Genomic DNA, 17,738 nt, shown 5'->3' on the forward strand with positions numbered 1-17,738 from the left:
TTCTATTTTTACCAATGACCTGCCCCTGGCATTAAACAAAGCCTTTGTGTCCATGTATGCTGATGATTCAGCCATATTCGTATCAACAACCACCGCTAATGAAGTCACTGAAACCCTAAACAAATAGATGCAGTCTGTTTCGGAATGGGTGGTATTAATAAACTGGTCCTGAACGTCTCTAAAACTAAGAGCATTGTATTTGGTACAAATCAGTTCCTAAGCTCTTGACCTCAGCTGGATCTGGTAATGAATGGTGCGGCTGTTGAACAAGTTGAGGAGACTAAATGACTTGCTGTTACCTTAGATTGTAAATGTCATGGACCAAAACATATAGATTCAATGGTTGTAAAAATGGGGAGAGGTCTTTCCATAATAAAAGAGATGCTCTGCTTTTTTGACACCACACATTAAAAAAAGCAAGTCCTGCAGGCTCTAGTTATATCTTATCTTGATTATTGTCCAGTCATGTGGTTAAGTGCTGCAAAGAAAGACCTAGTTAAGCGATAGCTGGCCCAAAACAGAGCGGCACGTCTTGCTCTACATTGTAATCAGAGGGCTGATATAAATACTATGCATGCAAGTCTCTCTTGGCTAAGAGTTGAGGAGAGACTGACTGCATCACTTATTTTTATTAGAAACATTAATGTATTGAACATTCCAAATTGTTTGCAGTCAATTTACACACGGCTCTGACACACACACACACTTACCCCACCAGACATGCCACCAGGGGTCTTTTCACAGTCTCCAAATTCAAGAACACGTTCAGTATTATAGAGCCATTAGTGTATGGAACTCCCTTCCATCTCATATTGCTCAAATGAACAGCAAACCTGGTTTCAAAAAACAGATATATCAACCCCTCACGGGACACAACGCTTCTACCTTATTTGACCTAGATATAGTGTGTGAATGTGTTGATATGTAGGCTGTGTGTGCCATTTTTACATTTATGTAGTTATGTCCTTGATCTGTTTTTGTCTATTAATGTTCTGTATTGTGTCATGTTACATGTATTATGTGGACCCCAGGAAAAGTAGCTACTGCTTTCGAAACCAGCTGATGGGGACCCTAATAAAATACCCAAATACTATGATACATCAGTTTTTCTGCTCTCAAACATTGACTGTTCCCCTGTGTGTGTGTCGGCAGTAGCAGCATAACCAATGCTACTGCAACATGGGGGGGGACAATTAATAACAGCCACAAACTGAATAACTGTAATTTCCATTTAAAACCATGCCCAAAGATGTCTGGGTGAAAGATTGGTAGGTACCCCCAAATTAGTTCATGCGTCACATCTTGAACACCCATCATGTCAATATGCTGTTTATAGTTATAGTTCCTCTCTATTGCTTGATCTAGGAACCTTTGAAGTTTCTCAAGTGCAGATGGTGTTCCAACAACTACAGTGACTGTAGAACTCTGACAGGGCTTTAAATACATCCATAACTACGGACAGATTAAATTGTGTCTAGCCTGTTGCTCAATGCACTGAACTAACTTCCACATAGGACTGTCGCCCTAGAGCTTTGAATATGACTGTTGTTTCAGCGTGATCAAGGAGCTTATAGTGATAGTGATACATCACTATTCAAATTCAAATCAAGCCATTTGAATGCATCCCTCTTTATTGGTGTAGCTAATGGGGTTGCCTTGCCATAGAAACAGTCAAGAGACCACAAACTAAGGAACTAACCTGGCAAAAAGTAATCTAGCATCCTACCCAATTGGGAGAGAACATTCTAGATATCATTCTGTTCCCACGTCTGCCATTCACCAAAACTCCATATGCACACCCTATATAAATCACTTTGTTTCAGACCTACCTATAGGATACAACAACGTGAATTTTCATGATTTAAAAGAGTGAACAAGAACATAGCAAAATCCTTACAAACTGAAAGCACATAACATCATTGGCCCTAGGTTATCATCAAATTGCGATTACTCCTTTATACAATTGCAAAGGTGTGTTTTCAGTTTTTCAATTGCATGTTTCGCACAAACTACACATGCTGCTTTGTAATTTGCAGACTGATACGCCCACATAAGTAACTGTGTGGTTGACATACAGAAAGAAGTAACTCAAAGTCTGAAATGGTTAAATACAAATACGATTTTAGATGCTTTACTTACCTAGGCTATTCGTAGAACCATCCATGACTGATCGCCCAGAAGTTATTTACTGTCTTCTAAGAGTGGAGTTTGTTTTGGGGTGTATTTTCCATGCTGCTGCTCGTACCCGGAGCGTGTCAAAGTCACACTCAGGAGCTCGCGCTGAAGTTGTTTCTTTAGAAAAGAGAGGAGACACGCATGGCAACGTGCGCAGTTGCTAGAGAGGATTGTGTGTGTCTCCCCCCCCAAAAAAAGAATGCACTCAAATACTTTACACAAATCCAGGAAATGAGCTGAACATTGGGAGGGGGGGGACAAGTGCACAATCGCCCAATAGATTCACATACACTCCGCACCAGAATTTCCCAAATGATGCTCGTGGGGACAAGTATGGTATAACTATCCCCCTGTTTTGCGATGGCTATGTGTGTATATAATAATAATATGCTTCTTACTGAAACGCTGTAGAACTACTTTTTGAGTTACACCTCCTGTCATCCAAAAAGTTCTGTTCAACTGATATTTTTAATTCACAGAGATTTCCTGCCACCTGGTGGCGTGTTTTTGTACTTATCTTCAACGACACGATGGCGGAACTAAAGCTCGGCGTCTTTGTTTTTGTAATGATGGGGGAACAAAAACCCGCTTGAACCAGGAAATGCATCCGGGGGTACGACATGGAGTGACATGTCTGAAGGAGACGTGATACGATGGAGAATCTCACCCCACTTTTAACCCCAACGTATAATTTACGAGCTTCTAAGGCCACTCAAATTGAATTGTCACATATTATGTGACATAGTTATAAATTGAATGGCTACTTATAGCTACGTAAAATATACAGTATGTTGTCCTGTGTTTATGTCTGTTGTGTCATGCTCCCATCAAAACCACAGAGATTGATCTGAACATATGTTTTGCAAGCTGTCACAATATATTCATATTAGTGCAGATTCATAGTGTCACTGTACTATTTGTCCCATCTGCTTATCTTGTTAATCATGTCAGCTTCACTCTTCTCTTTTGTAGGAGCCACATGATGCATGAACCATGAACTGTGCCTGCTGTCTACTACGGGTCCAGAGTGTGTGGTTCCTGGCCCCCTCTGTCAGAGCAGCTGTCCAACATGCCACCCTGTGTCAGACAGCCACAGCATTTTCCCTAATTACACTACACAACACCTGTGGCCAGGTATGTCACACCCTAAATCCATAGGAATTTCCCCAATCACATCGACATGGTAGTTAAATTTGAGTGGATAGCGGTGGGTGATCGTTAACCTCAATCGTAGGGTTAGGAGCACTACGGCAGGGCTCTCCATCCATGTTCCAGGTGAACCCCAGTTGTAACTAACCTGATTCATCCTTATAAACCAATTCATTATTAGAAACAAATGCACCAGATTAGGGTTGGAATGAAAACCTACAGGATAGTAGCTCTCCAGGAACAAGGTTGGAGAGCCCTGCACTACGGTGTATCAAGTTACCCTTTCATGCATTTTGTTGAACTATGTTGACTGCTTGTACCTCCTCGTCAATGCATTTCCTCGTCCTCAACAGGCACTGAGGTGTTTCCATGACAGCCCTGGATGTTATAAGAGCCAGCTCGTACCCACAGACCTAAGAGGACGAGGATAGAATAAATGACAGATCACTGATAACTCATGATGACCTGTTTGAGAGGGTGGCCAGGAAGGCCAAGACCAAAGCCACCTTCAACGGAGTGGTGGATGTCTTCAGTAAGAGGGGAATATGGCGTCGAGGTCACGTAGAGTTCATTTACGCAGCTTTGAAGAAGGTGCCAGAGTTCGGTGTGGAACGGGACCTTACAGTTTACAACAAGCTGTTGGATGTTTTCCCCAAGGAGGTGTTTGTGCCCAGGAACTTTATCCAGTGCATGTTCAAACACTATCCCCGACAGCAGGAGTGCGGGGTGCACCTGCTGGAACAGATGGCGAACTAGTGGTGGCAAAGTTAACGTAGGGGCGTGGCCAATTGCGTGGTCTCTGACCAGATATTTTAATGACCCTCTTGGCCACAGGCACAGTTTTGCTATTTCAAAGCTAATTTCCTGCAATAATACACATTTTGCCATAGCTTATGCTATTGGAGTGACTCAAATGTAACTAAATCAATGGGGGCCCCATGCCATGACACTTTTGGAATTTTAGATTCTCTCTGACTCTAGTTTTTAGTGGTGCTTGTTAGTTGTCAAAGATTATCTTATTTAAAAAATAAATATAGGTCCGTTATCTTTTCTACATACTTTACATCCGGTTCTGTCGTTTATATTTATACTGACATTTTACCAAACCCCACATTTGTATTGTTTTTTTTTTTTTATTATATTTCGTGGCGGCAACAATTTAGCAGCGGTTGCCTGCCCCTGCTAAATTAATATAGGGGTAACACTGGTGTGTGCGTGTGAGAGAGAGAGAGAGAGAGCGCCATTTGGCCCACTGTTTTCAGAACAGTGGCTCTCAAACCATTAAAATATGAAGTGAGATATTTCATTGTCAGACCCTTGTTTTGTCATTCATTCATGTTCTGTATAATCAGGTATCATGTTCTGTATAATCAGGTATCATGTTCTGTATAATCAGGTAGCATGTTCTGTATAATCAGGTATCATGTCAAATGTCCAAACTTAAGGTCCAGATCTTCAGGGACAAGATTCACCCTATGAGGAAGTACCAGCGTATCTTCTGATGGTTCCCCAAGTTCAAGCACGCCAACCCCTTCCCCGTCCCCCTGCAGCTCCCAGGGGACCTTGTTGACTTGGCCAGCCTCAGCCTCAACCGCATCGCTAACAACCTATATTTCATTTATCAGTTATCATTGGCTAGGTGCAACTCCAGATGATGCACAGCAAACATACGGTTCTCAATGTTGTTACCAGTCAAAAGCTTGGACACACCTACTCATTCCAGGGTTTTCTCTATTTTTCATATTTTCTACATTTTAGAATAATAGTGAAGACGTCAACACTATAAAATAACACATGGAATCATGTAGTAACAAAAAAAGTGTTAAACAAATCAAAATATATTTTATATTTGAGGTTCTTCAAAGTAGCCACCCTTGATGACAGCTTTGCACACTCTTGGCATTCTCTCAACCAGCTTCACCTGGAATGCTTTTCCAACAGTCTTGAAGGAGTTCCCATAGATGCTGAGCACTTGTTGGCTGCTTTTCCTTCACTCTGCGGTCCAACTCATCCCAAACCATTTCAATTGGGTTGATGTCGGGTGATTGTGGAGGCCAGGTCATCTGATGCAGCAATCCATCACTCTCCTTAATCAAATAGCCCTTACACAACCTGGAGGTGTGTTGTTTCATTGTCCTATTGAAAAACAAATGATAGTTCCACTAAGCTCAAACCAGATGGGATGGTGTATTGTTGCAGAATGCTGTGGTAGCCATGCTAGTTAAGTGTGCCATGAATTCTAAATAAATCACTGACAGTGTCACCAGCAAAGCACAACCACACCATCACACCTCCTCTATGCTTCACGGTGGGAACCACACATGCAGAGATCATCTGTTCACCAACTCTGCGTCTCACAAAGACATGGCGGTTGAAACCAAACATCTAAAATTCATTAGACTCATTGGCCCAAAGGACAGATTTCCACCAGTCTAATGTCCATTGCTCGTGTTTCTTGGCCCAAGCAAGTCTTATTTTCATTGGTGTCCTTTAGCAGTGGTTTCTTTGCAGCAATTCGACCATGAAGGCCTGATTCACGCAGTCTCCTCTGAACAGTTGATGTTGAGATGTCTGTTAATTGAACTCTGTGAAGCATTTATTTGGGCTGCAGTTAACTCTGATGAAGTTATCCTCTAGAGCAGAGGTAACTCTGGGTCTTCCTTTCCTGTGGCGGTCCTCATGAGTGACAGTTTCATCATAGCGGCTGATGGTTTTTGCAACTGCAGGGGAAGAAACTTTAAACGTTTCCGGATTGACTGACCTTCATGTCTTCAAGTAATGATAGACTGTCATTTCACTTATTTGAGCTGTTCTTGACGTAATATGGACTTGGTCTTCTACCAAAAAAGGCTATCTTCTGTATACCATCCCTACCTTGTCACAACACAACTGATTGGCTCAAATGCATTAAGAAGGAAAATAAATGTCACAAATTAACTTTTAACAAGGCAAACCTATTAATTGAAATGCGTTCCAGGTGCCAAAAGGCCCCTAGACTCTCAGACCATGAGAAACAAGATTCTCTGGTCTGATGAAACCAAGATTGAACTCTTTGGCCTGAATGCCAAGTGTCATGTCTGGAGGAAAACCTTGCACCATTCCTAAGGTGAAGCATGGTGGAGGCAGCGTCATGCTGTGGGGATGTCTTTTGGCAGCGAGGAGACTAGTCAGGATCTTATATATCCAAGAGGAAGAGACAGACCCCTACATTGTTGTGGAGGAGGAACATCGCCGTAGCGTATGAGAGGGAAGCAGTTAACAGCTACAGGACTGTGACAGAGCCCATTCCTCTACCAGAGAGTATTAGCTGGAGAGAGAGCCTTTATCATAACTAACTCTTCCTTGTCAGGTCACTCTTGGCCCTCATAAAAATCTGGTGATAGGATTTCATTAAATCAGTGGATTTAATACCTTAGTATACTGTACCCACCTATTGTCAACTTGTAGGTTTCAAGAAACAAAGCTTAGGTACTTATTTAACCCAACGCCCTCTAAACTAATTTAATGTTGTCGTAAATGTCTTTGACAAGGCTCTTGCGCTTATTTTTAATTAGCACCGTGTCAAGATTCAAGAAAGCCTCAAATCAGGAAAAATATACAACTGATGTACATAATCTCTTATGCGTACCCTACTGTTTTCATTATATTTGGAACTTTGTACCTGAGTGAAGGGTGACAACCTAAATCACAGTGTTGAAACTAGTGTGCATTGACGTTAACTCAGTCAGTTGCGTTCATGGTAAATATACATCACCTTTTCAAAACATTTGGACAGTTTAAGTGAATTGGTGATGCACATTGTTGACTTATCTTTAAGTATTGTTGACGATGGGGATACAGTTATGGTCTCATACACCCTCCTTGATAGTGCCAGCTAGCAATAAATCAGAACCACTTTTAAAAGATAGAAAAAAGGGTTTATTAGTACCGAAAAGGCATTTGAACATTCCCTTTTAAAACAGACAAGGTAGGAACCAATTCAAAGAGGTACATTCTCATCAGGTGTCATCATACAGCATGGTCAGTGTCCCTGTACATTTACAGTTTGCTTACAGCTGTACAACAAGAAGTTTATCACAGTACAATCTGTTTTCAATGCATTTTCAGTCTGTTAAGACCACAGAAGACTGACTTCCAAAGCTTCGTGCTCTATAGGACGTTAATTGTCAGTATATTGGTGAACCAAAAACAACACAACTGGAAGTCCATTCCACACATTTTCTGTTACATATAGGAAGTATAGAAACATCCAAGCAGCAGGCCAATGGATCTTACATATTTTTTTGTATGTTTAAAAAGTGATAAATACATATGCTGATAATTGATTGTTAAATCAGGGATACAATTAAATAAAAAATGTAATAATCTATCTGTGCCACTGACTGATTGTTCAGACTAAATAAAAGGCATTAAAAATAATGTATACCGTATAAATAGGCAAGGAAATATGAATCAGATCAGAAACAAAACGTGAGCAACAATTACGTGATCGGCAATCAAATACATTAAAAGGGTTTTGACATTTCAGCACCCCTTTAAACATAACGATTGTGTGTTGTATTTACAGTGCAGAAATACATTTGTCAAATCAGCATTACAGAAACAAGGTTGACATTTATTAAAAGGAAGAACATTTTGATATATTCCAGAACAACGATTTATGAAAACAATGTTGTTTTGTGTGTCAAATAAGTATTTCGAAGAGTCAGTCTTGTAGATACAGTATGCTGCAAGAAAAATAATTATACCAGTACTTTTTAGGACATATTTAGAATACCCTCATGCAAGGATGTCCCTTGTGAAAAGGGAAGAAATAAAACTGATGGTCTTGGACCTGAATAACAACTTGTTAATACAGTACAAAACTTTATACAAAACTGATAGTATGTGAGAAATATTAAATAAACATATCATTAAGTAAAATTATAAAATGTACTGTATGTACAGACGAATATCAATCATTGAACAATTGATCACCTGTAGACCATTTCAATAGACGCATGGTCTCTAAGTCAAATTCACAGGTCTGCTATTTACCCTTAAAAACCTGGATCATATAGATCCTGGTACATTGAGGAGTAAGGACACATTCATTCAGATTGAAGAACATCACTGACCTGTTTGTAATGGACACATAATAGGGAGGTTAAGTTAACCCAGTGCTGTGGATTGAGGGAGAGCCCTGACTGTGCTTTAGTATGTTATACAGCACAACGACATTATAGAGCCCAGTGACATCTCTCATTGATATATTATTTTGGTTTAGGGCACAGGAGACATGGTGTAGTAGTGAATGATTATCGCTACAAAATGGCGCTATCAAAAACATCAAGAAGGCCTCCCGAGTGGCGCAGTGGTCTAGAGATTCTGGGTTCGAGTCCAGGCTCTGTCGCGGCCTGCCGCAACCGGGAGACCCATGGGGCAGCGCACAATTGGCCCAGTGTCGTCCGGGTTAGTGGAGGGTTTGGCCGGCAGGGATGTCCTTGTCCCATCACGCACTAGCGACTTCTGTGGTGTGCCGGGCACAGTTCACGCTGACACAGTCGCCAGGTGTTTCCTCCGACACATTGGTGCAACTGGCTTCCGGGTTAAGCGGGCATTGTGTCAAAGAAGCGGTGTGGCTTGGTTGGGTTGTGTTGTGTTTCAGGGGGACGCACGGCTCTCGACCTTCGCCACGCCCGAGTCCGAACAGGAGTTGCAGCGATGGCACAGATTGTAACTACCAATTGGATACGACAAAATTGTGGGGAAAAAAGGGGGGAAAAAACCCAGCAAGAAGATACATTCGTGGGTGTGTGTAGATGTGTGGGTCTATCCCAAAGTTCATGAGGTAAAGCTTGCCTCTTGTCGTTCCATGTCCCTATACAGATATACAGTTCCAAGTTTAGTTCATCCTTTGTAGGGGAACTGCTCCGGAAAAGATAATACACAAAAGAAAACAGCAGAAATGTTTTCACTTCCTCTATTGTTTTATGCTGTCTGGAATTTAGCTATTTGTGCTTCTGCAAATTAGGACAAGTAGGTAGGACGTAAACAATGTGTCGTGAAAACGTGTTCCTACAGACAGACAAGAATACACCCCTTGGTATACAGAGAGCTACGGTCAACATTATGATATACAGACATGGATGGTGTCTGTACAGTTATGAAGGCTCAAATGCTCACCTTAGCCCTCAGAGTCTTTTAATCGTTCTGGAGCTTTTGCTGTTCGTCGGGTATGACGAGTCCTCTGTATCAACCATTACTTCTGCTGGGAGGTTGGCACTGTCCCCTGAAACAAAATGTGCTTGGATATAACAGAAATACTCAATACCAAATTTCCCCATCGCCAGGAACAGGAAGAACTCTGGGCCCTCTAATATAATACAGCCTAATTACCTCCCATCGTCCCACTGTGCTGCTGCAGCTGGCTGGTGAAGAAGCGTTCTCTCCTGGACACCTGCTCGTCCCAGGCCTCCAGGATGCGAAGGTGCTCCGGGGACTCCAGGCTCAGGGTATCTGGGTGGGCCTCGTCGATGTGGGCCCTCACCCCCTCCAGGCTGTGGGAGTACTGGAGCTCCCCGCACACCATGCACACCAGCAGCTGGTTCAGCGGGTCGTAGTCCATGAGGTAGCGATTCCTCCATACAACATCCGAGATGGCGCCGTCATAGTTGTCGCCAAGATCGTCGTGTAGGAAAAGGAGCTCTGATTCGTCTATAGGAAAGATAGTGGTATTGTGAGACATGGAACTTTTGGATTTTGGGAACTGGTCAGTCAGGCGAGTAGACTGCAATTTCTACTAGTCCATGACGACTTTCTACTAGCCAGGGGTCCAACATATTTGCATAAATATTTGGGCTAGTTTGCCACATTTTCTACTAAGGCAACAAGGTTACTCTAAGAAAGGCCCATAGCTATAGCTAGATTTAGGATTAAAAGACCTAGAAGTATCAAATGTATTACCTTCTAAAGGTTCAGTTTGGCCAAAGTCAGGAAAGTAGCCCATGTCTGTCTCTGTGGAAGTACTATGGAAAAAAAGGAGTTATGATTACAGTTATGATTACTACCAACACACACATTGAGGTAACAGAAACAGAGAGAAGTCTGAAAACTTGTCTCTCACCTCAGAAGTAGTTCAGAGTCCTCGGAGGTGTTGAACCTCCGGTCAGGATCCTGTTCCTTTGGTTGAGAAAAAAAACAAAAAGAGTTACATTCAGCCCTAAAAAAATTGAACTGACCAAGAGGAATGAAAGTTACCGAAGGCTGAATCCTCATCCCTTGGTATCAATGCATGATGATTTAAGCAAAGTTACGGTTCAGTCAATGGTTAAACATACAATTCTGACTATGGCCTTTTCTTTGAAATGTTGACCATTGAAAATGTTTACCTGTGTCTCCATCTCCTCAAGCAGCTGTTGAGGATGATGAGTGTTAGGGATGATGGGCTGCCAGTTGACCGAGGGCCTCTTCTCTGTCATCTCCCCATCTCTCATTGCTTTCCTGGCTCTCTGCTCCTTCTTCCTCACCCTCCAGTACTCCCTCTTCTTCCTCAGAGTCTCCTCTTCCGACTCCCCCGGCACTGGCTTGGGCGGACCCATTGGGCTTATGTAGATAGGGCTTTTGGTGGGCCCCTGCAATGTCGGCAATCGTACATTTTGTACATTCCCACTTTGAGAAATCTGAGCACCTTGATATTTGAAAGGAGTCTGTGTTGGGGTGAAAGAGGATGTTTGACTGGGAGACTGAATGGGTAAGAGTTTTATGCTCGTCAAAGGGTTGGGAGGAGGTGTGAGAGTAGCGATGGGTGAGGTATCGGTGTCTGAGGTTTCCTGCACTCGCAGTCTCCATTTTAGAACGCGGGGCGAGTCGGCCCTCGATCCTGGGGCCGCTTCCTGTTGGTTCTCCACCAATAGCAGCCCGTCTTTTTTCCCCTCACTCAATGCGGGGACAGTGACACCACCTCCAAAAGGGAGGGACACGGAACTGAAGCTATGAGATGTCTGTGGGGACCCTGTGTCACCAATGGGTAAATTGGAGATACTGGTACAGTTGACAGGAGGGTTGAGCTGTGTTGCATCATATGTCTGTCCCATGTTGGAGGTGGTGGGGTCTCCAACCAGAAGTGTTGGGATGTTGGTGACCATGCTGAGGCTAGCCTTGGGTCCAGAAGTAGGGGGAGATATAGGCTGGGGAGAAATAGGCTGGGGAGATATAGGCTGGAGAAGTGGGGAGGACTGCAGTTTGAGCAATGGTGCTGTGTGTAGACCGAAACTTCCGCTTCTCTGCACTGGTCTCTGTGTGTGTGTCTTCACAATGATATTCGAAACCTGAAACACAAATCAATGAATACGTTTACATTAGTTTTATATCAAAATATACAGAATCATTTATAACTATCTATTTGTTGATCTTTACAAAAATGTACTTGTTTAGGTTAGTCCAGTTCTCAGAATATATATCCCCCTCTTCCTCAATTAGACTGAACAAAAATATAAACGCAGCATGTAAAAGTGTTGGTCCCATGTTTCATGAGCTGAAATAAAAGATCCCAGAAATGTTTCGTACACACAAAAAGCTTTTCTCAAATTTTGTGCACAAAATTGTTTACAGCCCTGTTAGTTAACATGTATCCTTGCCAAGATAATCCATCCACCTGACAGGTGTGGCATATTAAGAAGCTGATGAAACACCATGACCATTACACAGGTGCACCTTGTACTGGGGGCAGTAAAAGGCCAATCTAAACTGAATGACGTCGTGTGGATGAGCGGTGTGCTGATGTCAACGTTGTGAACAGAGTGGCGTGAGGTTTTGGTATGGGCAGGCATAAGCTACAGACAACGAATACAATTACATTTTATTGTTGGCAATTTGAATGCCCAGAGATACCTTGACAAGATCTTGGAGGCCCATTGTTGTGCCATTCATCCCGCCATCACCTCGTGTTTCAGCATGATAATGCACGGCACCATGTTGCAAGGATCTGTACAAAATTCCTGGAAGCTAAAAATGTCCCGGTTCTTCCATGGCATGCACACTCACCAGACATGTCACCCATTGATCATGTGTGGGATGCTCTGGATCAATGTGTATAACACCGTGTTCCAGTTCCCGCCAATATCCAGCAACTTTGCACAGCCATTGAAGAGTGGTACAACATTCAGCAGCCTGATCAATTCTATGCAAAGGCGATGTTGCGCTGCTTGAGGCGAATGGTGGTCACACCAGATACTGACTGGATTTCTGATCCACGCCCCTACTTTTTATTTAAAGGTTGTCTGTGACCAACAGATGCGTATCTGTATACACAGTGATGTGAAATCCATAGATAAGGGCATAAAGAATTTTACTCAGTAAAATCTATGAAATTGTTGCATTTATATTTTTGTTCAGTATAGGTTCATGGTATTTCAGTTGGACTTGACAGTGGGCCTGACCAGAAGACAATCTGTAAGCACCTACAATGCTTTGCAAACTACAACAGTTCCACACTCCAATTGACATAACCCCAAAACATACTTCTGCCTCAAATTTTATTGAAATGATAGGTATAGGGCTACCATTGTGAATGACAAAATCTGCAGTGATGAAATGTAATATCAAGATTACAAATGACATCCACCCACCTGTGCTGCTTTGAGGGCCAGTCGTCTGCCGTAGTCCCCCCGTCTCAGCCCCCCTCCTCCCTGCCTGACCGTCCTAGCTCTCTGCTGCCTCTTCATCATCCTCCAGTACTCCCTCTTCTTCTCCAGAGTCACATTCTGGCCTGTCACCGCCTGGGCGTGCTGATGTTGCTGAAGTTGTAGTTGATTTTGAGGTTGTTGATAAGGTGGTTGTTGTTGATGTTGATTTTCATGTTGTTGATGAGGTGGTTGTTGTTGTTGTTGAGGCTGATGGTGTAGCTTCGGGGGTTCTGGGGAGCAGCAGTGGTGGTGTCCTGCTTTTTTGGCACGCAGCCTCTGGGCTCTACGAGGGAGAGGCGGTCCGCTGAAAGCTGCCGTGTGCCGTGTGGGACCGAGAGTGTGAGAGGGGGGTTCAGAGGGAGGGGGAGCTGGGAAAGACAGACTTTCAGTGCAAGGACTTGACAGGGGAGAGTCCTTAGGATGAGGACTCAATGGACAAATGGTTACCTGGCAGGATGGCAGGGCGTCAGCGTCCACCTGCCATCCTTTGACCTCCAACGATAGGTCACCAGATAGGGAGACCTTCTCATCTTCCAGGGTGAGCAGAGGTAGATTTGGCTTGACCTCCATCTGGACGGAAGCATCCTTGTAGGAACATGTCTGAGGATCACTTTTACAAGGCAGCTGTTCTGTAATACAGCCTGGCTGTTCTGTTTTCCAGTCAGCCACAGTGCTAAGCGATTCCTCCAGCAGCTTCTTCATAGAAGCCACCACCAAGAGAGTGGTGGCCTGGCTGTCAGCACTCAAGGCTGGGTCTGGTGGCTCGGTCTGTGGTGGCGGTGAACACCGGGATGGTTTGATATCAACACAGAGGGGTTGTTCCAGTAGAGGACATGGAGCGACTGTTGAGGTTGATCCTCTCTCTTGTTTGATTTGGTCTCGCTGTGGAGACGTGGACACACTGGTGTTTGAGAGAGGCTTGATAGTCAGTGTGTTGTTGACATTGGGAATGGCGACAGCTAATCGTGCTAACCTTTGGTTCCGCCTCTTGTGCGAGGCAGTCTTTCCCCTAGCTTGAACTCCTTGCCTTAGGCGGTTGGCGCGGGCCGCCCTCTGCTCTCGTTTCTTTACCCTCCAGTACTCTCTCTTCTTAGCCATCTTTTCCTCCTCTGTCAGCTTTGGGTCCAAGTTGAGCGCTGCTGATGCTGTAGAAGCTTTGACAGCCATCTGCATGACCCAGCTAGCCGGCTTCGGTATCGCTGTAGGCAAACCAGGAAAGGTGTTTTGAATGTTTTGAGGGTGTGTGAGGGTGATACGACTCTGGGGCTGGACGACTGTGTGTGGATTAGGGAGGTTTTTCGGGGGGCTGCCTGAAACTAACTTGGGAGGCTTTCTGATTGACAGGCCGATGGGAGGACAGGAGACATTAACTTGAGCAGGACGGATTAGAGGTGGTGGGTTGACCCGTATTTGATGTACCACATTACTAGATGCATCACCAGTGGGTTTGGGAAGCAGTTGGTGTTGGCGGTGTATGTTAGGGTTGGTAAATGAATTATTAACAGGCATTCCACCAATGACACCAATTTCATCCCCTGTCTCTTTTGCTTCTGTAATGAGATACATTTGGGGAATGGTATTGGTCAATGTACCGTCCTCCTTGATGAACCCTCCAATGGTCTCTGAGGCGCTGGTGTGGGTAGGCCCATTTCCTGTTGGTTGTGGCAGTGTGTTGCAGCCCGCCGCTCTCGCCTTCCTCATATCCTCCAATATGCTCTGGTACCGGTTGACTCTTCGCATCAGAGCATCCTTCTCCTTCATCTTAGCGCGGACTTCCACTGACAGCTTAGCTCGCTGTTCCCGCTTCTTGACACGCCAGTATTCCCGCTTCCGGGCCACCCTCTGCTCGGGTGTCTCCGTTGGGTCCTCTCGGAGTGCGTTGCAGGTTTTGAAGGCTGTAGCATGACAGGGGGACTTTCTCATGTTTCTCTGACCCAGGAAATTCCTTTGGGCGTCAATGAACCTCTGTCTCGGAGTCCTACAACGGACCATACCTTGGCTAGTGTTGATAAACTGCCCTGGACCAAGGAGCCTTCTGCTTGGTTCCCCTTCTAGTTTAAAACCAATGACATCCGATGCCATGCCAGTCTGCATTGTTGGTTCAGCGTCCTGCGGATTCTCTACTTTTACCTGAACAGTCTGTTGATTAGCGTTGACTGCAGTTAGCTTAGCCAGGACTGAATCCTCAGACTCCCTTTTGACTACAACGCTAGCCACTGCTCTGGCGTTCTTCAGCAGGCGTCCGGCTGAGATGAACGGGACCCTGACTCTATTAATACACTGCCTATGGCCCTGTCCACTCAAAGCAGATGGAGGACGTTCAATGACCACGTTGGGTAACATTCCAGCTTTTTGCAACGTTATCTCCATGTTCGTGATTCTCTCTCTAGTCTTCGTTAACCTAACCGCCTGCTTCGCTCTCTGTTCTCGCTTCTTGATGCGCCAATTCTCTCTGCGCTTGGTGGCTTTGTCCTCCTCAATCTCCAGTGTAGCTGATGTGTTGTTGATACAACTAACTTCTTGGGCTGTGACCGGGGCATGCTTTGTCCCACCTAGTTGTGTTACTTTCATCCCTATAGGCCTACCCTCTGGTTTGGGAATGAGGACAGGGGTAGGCTGATTGGTCACGATGGGCAACCCTGAGGTAATGTTAGCAGTTAGCGGTCCAGGCTGAACACGCACTGTAACTTGCGTCTCAGTTAACGCATCAGGCCTTGATACACTCTGGGTGGCCAGTTGCTTCTGTGTTGACACTACAGGAGAGCTGCCATTCAGAACAGTCATTCCGCCCTGTGGTTGGCGAGGTGCAGAACCTGAGGGTCTCACAGCCACTCTTCCCAGAGGCAAGGAGGAGCCACTGTTGAGCAGCACTCCGTTGGGTTTGTCTGAGGTAACCGGTCCGATCACAGTGCCCCCTGTTGGGGAACTTTTCACCGCCATCTTGCAGACCATCGCGCCTTCTCCTGGACCTGCACTGGACGTTGGGAACGGAGGCAAGACTTTGTCAAGTTTTATCCTCTGGAACCATTTCTCCTTTTGGTTTGCTGAGGAAGAGTTTTGGTCCTCTTCTTCAGCACTATGGTTCAGATGATAGGAGATAGCAGAACCCTTTCCCTTTAATAAAACTACAGGTGCACCACTGACATTGGTTTGGTAGGAACCATCGCTATTCAACAAAGTGGGGGCAGACCCTGCCATTGAACAAGAGGCACTGGGATTCAACACCATAGAGGTTAGGGTCTTATGGACTGCATTTCTGCCCAAGGAGTTACACACTCTGTTTGTATCTTTTTCCCTCTTGACCTCTGACAGCTTGGCCCTCTGCTCTCGTTTCTTGGTCTTCCAGTACTCTCTCTTTTGGGCGAGTGTGGCATCGTCGAACTCTGAGGCTGGACGGTAGCGCTGACCCCGTGGGCTGCCAGCCCCTCCAGTTCCCTTGGTGGTTGGCATGCTAGTTGCTGATTGCTCACCTCTCGTGCTCTTCACCAAACTGTGCTGGCTGCAGAATCTTCACTCATCCCACTCTCCTTCGTCCAATGTTCACCTGATATGGATGCTGTCAGCCTTTAGCCCACATTGTCGTATGCTATTGAGTAACATCCTATAGGTCTTGTTATGTCCGTCTCCCATCTCTCACCAGCCACATCTTGACATTAACAGACAACGGATGGTCCTGAAAATTAGAATAAACAACACGCTTAGCGAGACAAATATACTAATCTAATAGATGTTGGGAAATGTGATTGTTTGCTGACATGTATCACATCTTGAAGTTGTTTTTAACTGTTGCCAGTTTAGAACCAAATTTATAAACATACTTCTTCAAACCACATGGTTGCACCCCATTTGTCCATCCCAAAATTAAAGCTAAATATTCAAGAGTAAATTATATATTTATATCATTGTCAAGTATTGGCATTTATTAACACAATTTCTGGCTGGCTTAGATGCGTCCTTTATTTGATTAAAGTCAACAAGAAATAACTTGTGCACATCCTATTTAACTGATTTATATAGGCCTAATTAATAAAATAATTTGTGGTTCCTAATTTAGGCTATACAAATTTAATATTTTTTGGCATATGAATCCTGCAACGCATCCAAATGCAGGCTGTGTTCGCTCTCTGACAGCCAGCATCAAAGAGCATGCACAACAACCAGGAAGAGAACAAATGGCACTGTCTCTTTAAACCAAGTCCTCCGTCTATCACAAATTATGTCTGTCGTGTGCCATTTTTCATTCTTTATCTATTCTCATACGAATACCAAATGCAGTGTGCCGACGAGTGCTAAAACAGAGCCACAAATTCAAACGAAAACCCCCCGGAAAATGTGACACATTTGGTGATATTTATGTCTCTACCAGCGTACAATGGACAATCTCTTCCTCCTCCCCTGTCCACACGGACTGGCGTCTGTCTGCGTGTGTTCCTTGTCTAAATGAATAGAAAAGCGTAAATCCAAGCGAGCGGTGAAAGAGTAGGATGGTTGAAAAGGTGTGAAAAAACATGCATTTGCATTACCTGGTAGTTACACCTAACTTTCCGGGATAGTTTGTGAACGTTTGGACAGATATATTGTCAGGACACTGCAGCTACTTCCCTCGAGCCAGCCTTTCTCTCTATCGATGCCTTCCTAGACAACGTTGAAAAGTACCAGGATGTGGGACCTTGCTGCTTGTGTGTAAACTGCGTCGCGTGGACAGACGCAAGCCTCTTAAAGCCGTACTACCATAACAGGGGACAAAAT

General features: G+C 44.3%; 2 protein-coding genes and 1 pseudogene across 6 annotated transcripts in view; 1 reads left to right on the top strand and 2 right to left on the bottom strand.

Moving 5' to 3' along the window:
* The window catches only part of LOC118391887 (echinoderm microtubule-associated protein-like 3), a 56,562-nt gene extending 54,220 nt beyond the window's left edge, over positions 1-2,342 (bottom strand). For 2 of the 4 annotated variants that reach the window (XM_052459385.1, XM_052459384.1), the window contains exon 1: positions 2,140-2,336. In XM_052459385.1, the coding sequence (XP_052315345.1) occupies positions 2,140-2,164 (25 nt within the window). In that variant the 5' untranslated portion in view covers positions 2,165-2,336. Of the gene's footprint in view, positions 1-2,139 lie in introns of all 4 variants that reach the window. The other 2 variants (XM_052459386.1, XM_052459387.1) reach the window with 2 other exon arrangements.
* Positions 2,343-2,639: 297 nt separating this feature from the next.
* On the top strand, positions 2,640-5,048 carry LOC118392698 (evolutionarily conserved signaling intermediate in Toll pathway, mitochondrial-like; annotated as a pseudogene).
* Positions 5,049-7,219: 2,171 nt separating this feature from the next.
* On the bottom strand, positions 7,220-17,681 carry si:dkey-28a3.2 (uncharacterized). Of its 2 annotated transcripts, none has more exons than XM_035783368.2 (8): positions 17,513-17,681; positions 12,933-16,662; positions 10,695-11,633; positions 10,430-10,485; positions 10,270-10,331; positions 9,703-10,020; positions 9,490-9,595; positions 7,220-9,184 (listed from the first exon to the last, which is right to left on the bottom strand). In XM_035783368.2, the coding sequence occupies exons 2-7, from the start codon at positions 16,437-16,439 to the stop codon at positions 9,498-9,500; spliced, it is 4,980 nt and encodes a 1,659-aa protein (XP_035639261.1). In that variant the 5' UTR covers positions 16,440-16,662; positions 17,513-17,681; the 3' UTR covers positions 7,220-9,184; positions 9,490-9,497. The 2 variants fall into 2 exon arrangements, with proteins under 2 accessions (XP_035639261.1, XP_035639259.1); XM_035783366.2 differs by having other exon boundaries at positions 7,220-9,231.
* Positions 17,682-17,738: the final 57 nt, after the last annotated feature.

Source organism: Oncorhynchus keta, chromosome 13 (assembly GCF_023373465.1).
Source record: "Oncorhynchus keta strain PuntledgeMale-10-30-2019 chromosome 13, Oket_V2, whole genome shotgun sequence".
NCBI classification, from domain to species: Eukaryota; Metazoa; Chordata; class Actinopteri; order Salmoniformes; family Salmonidae; genus Oncorhynchus; species Oncorhynchus keta.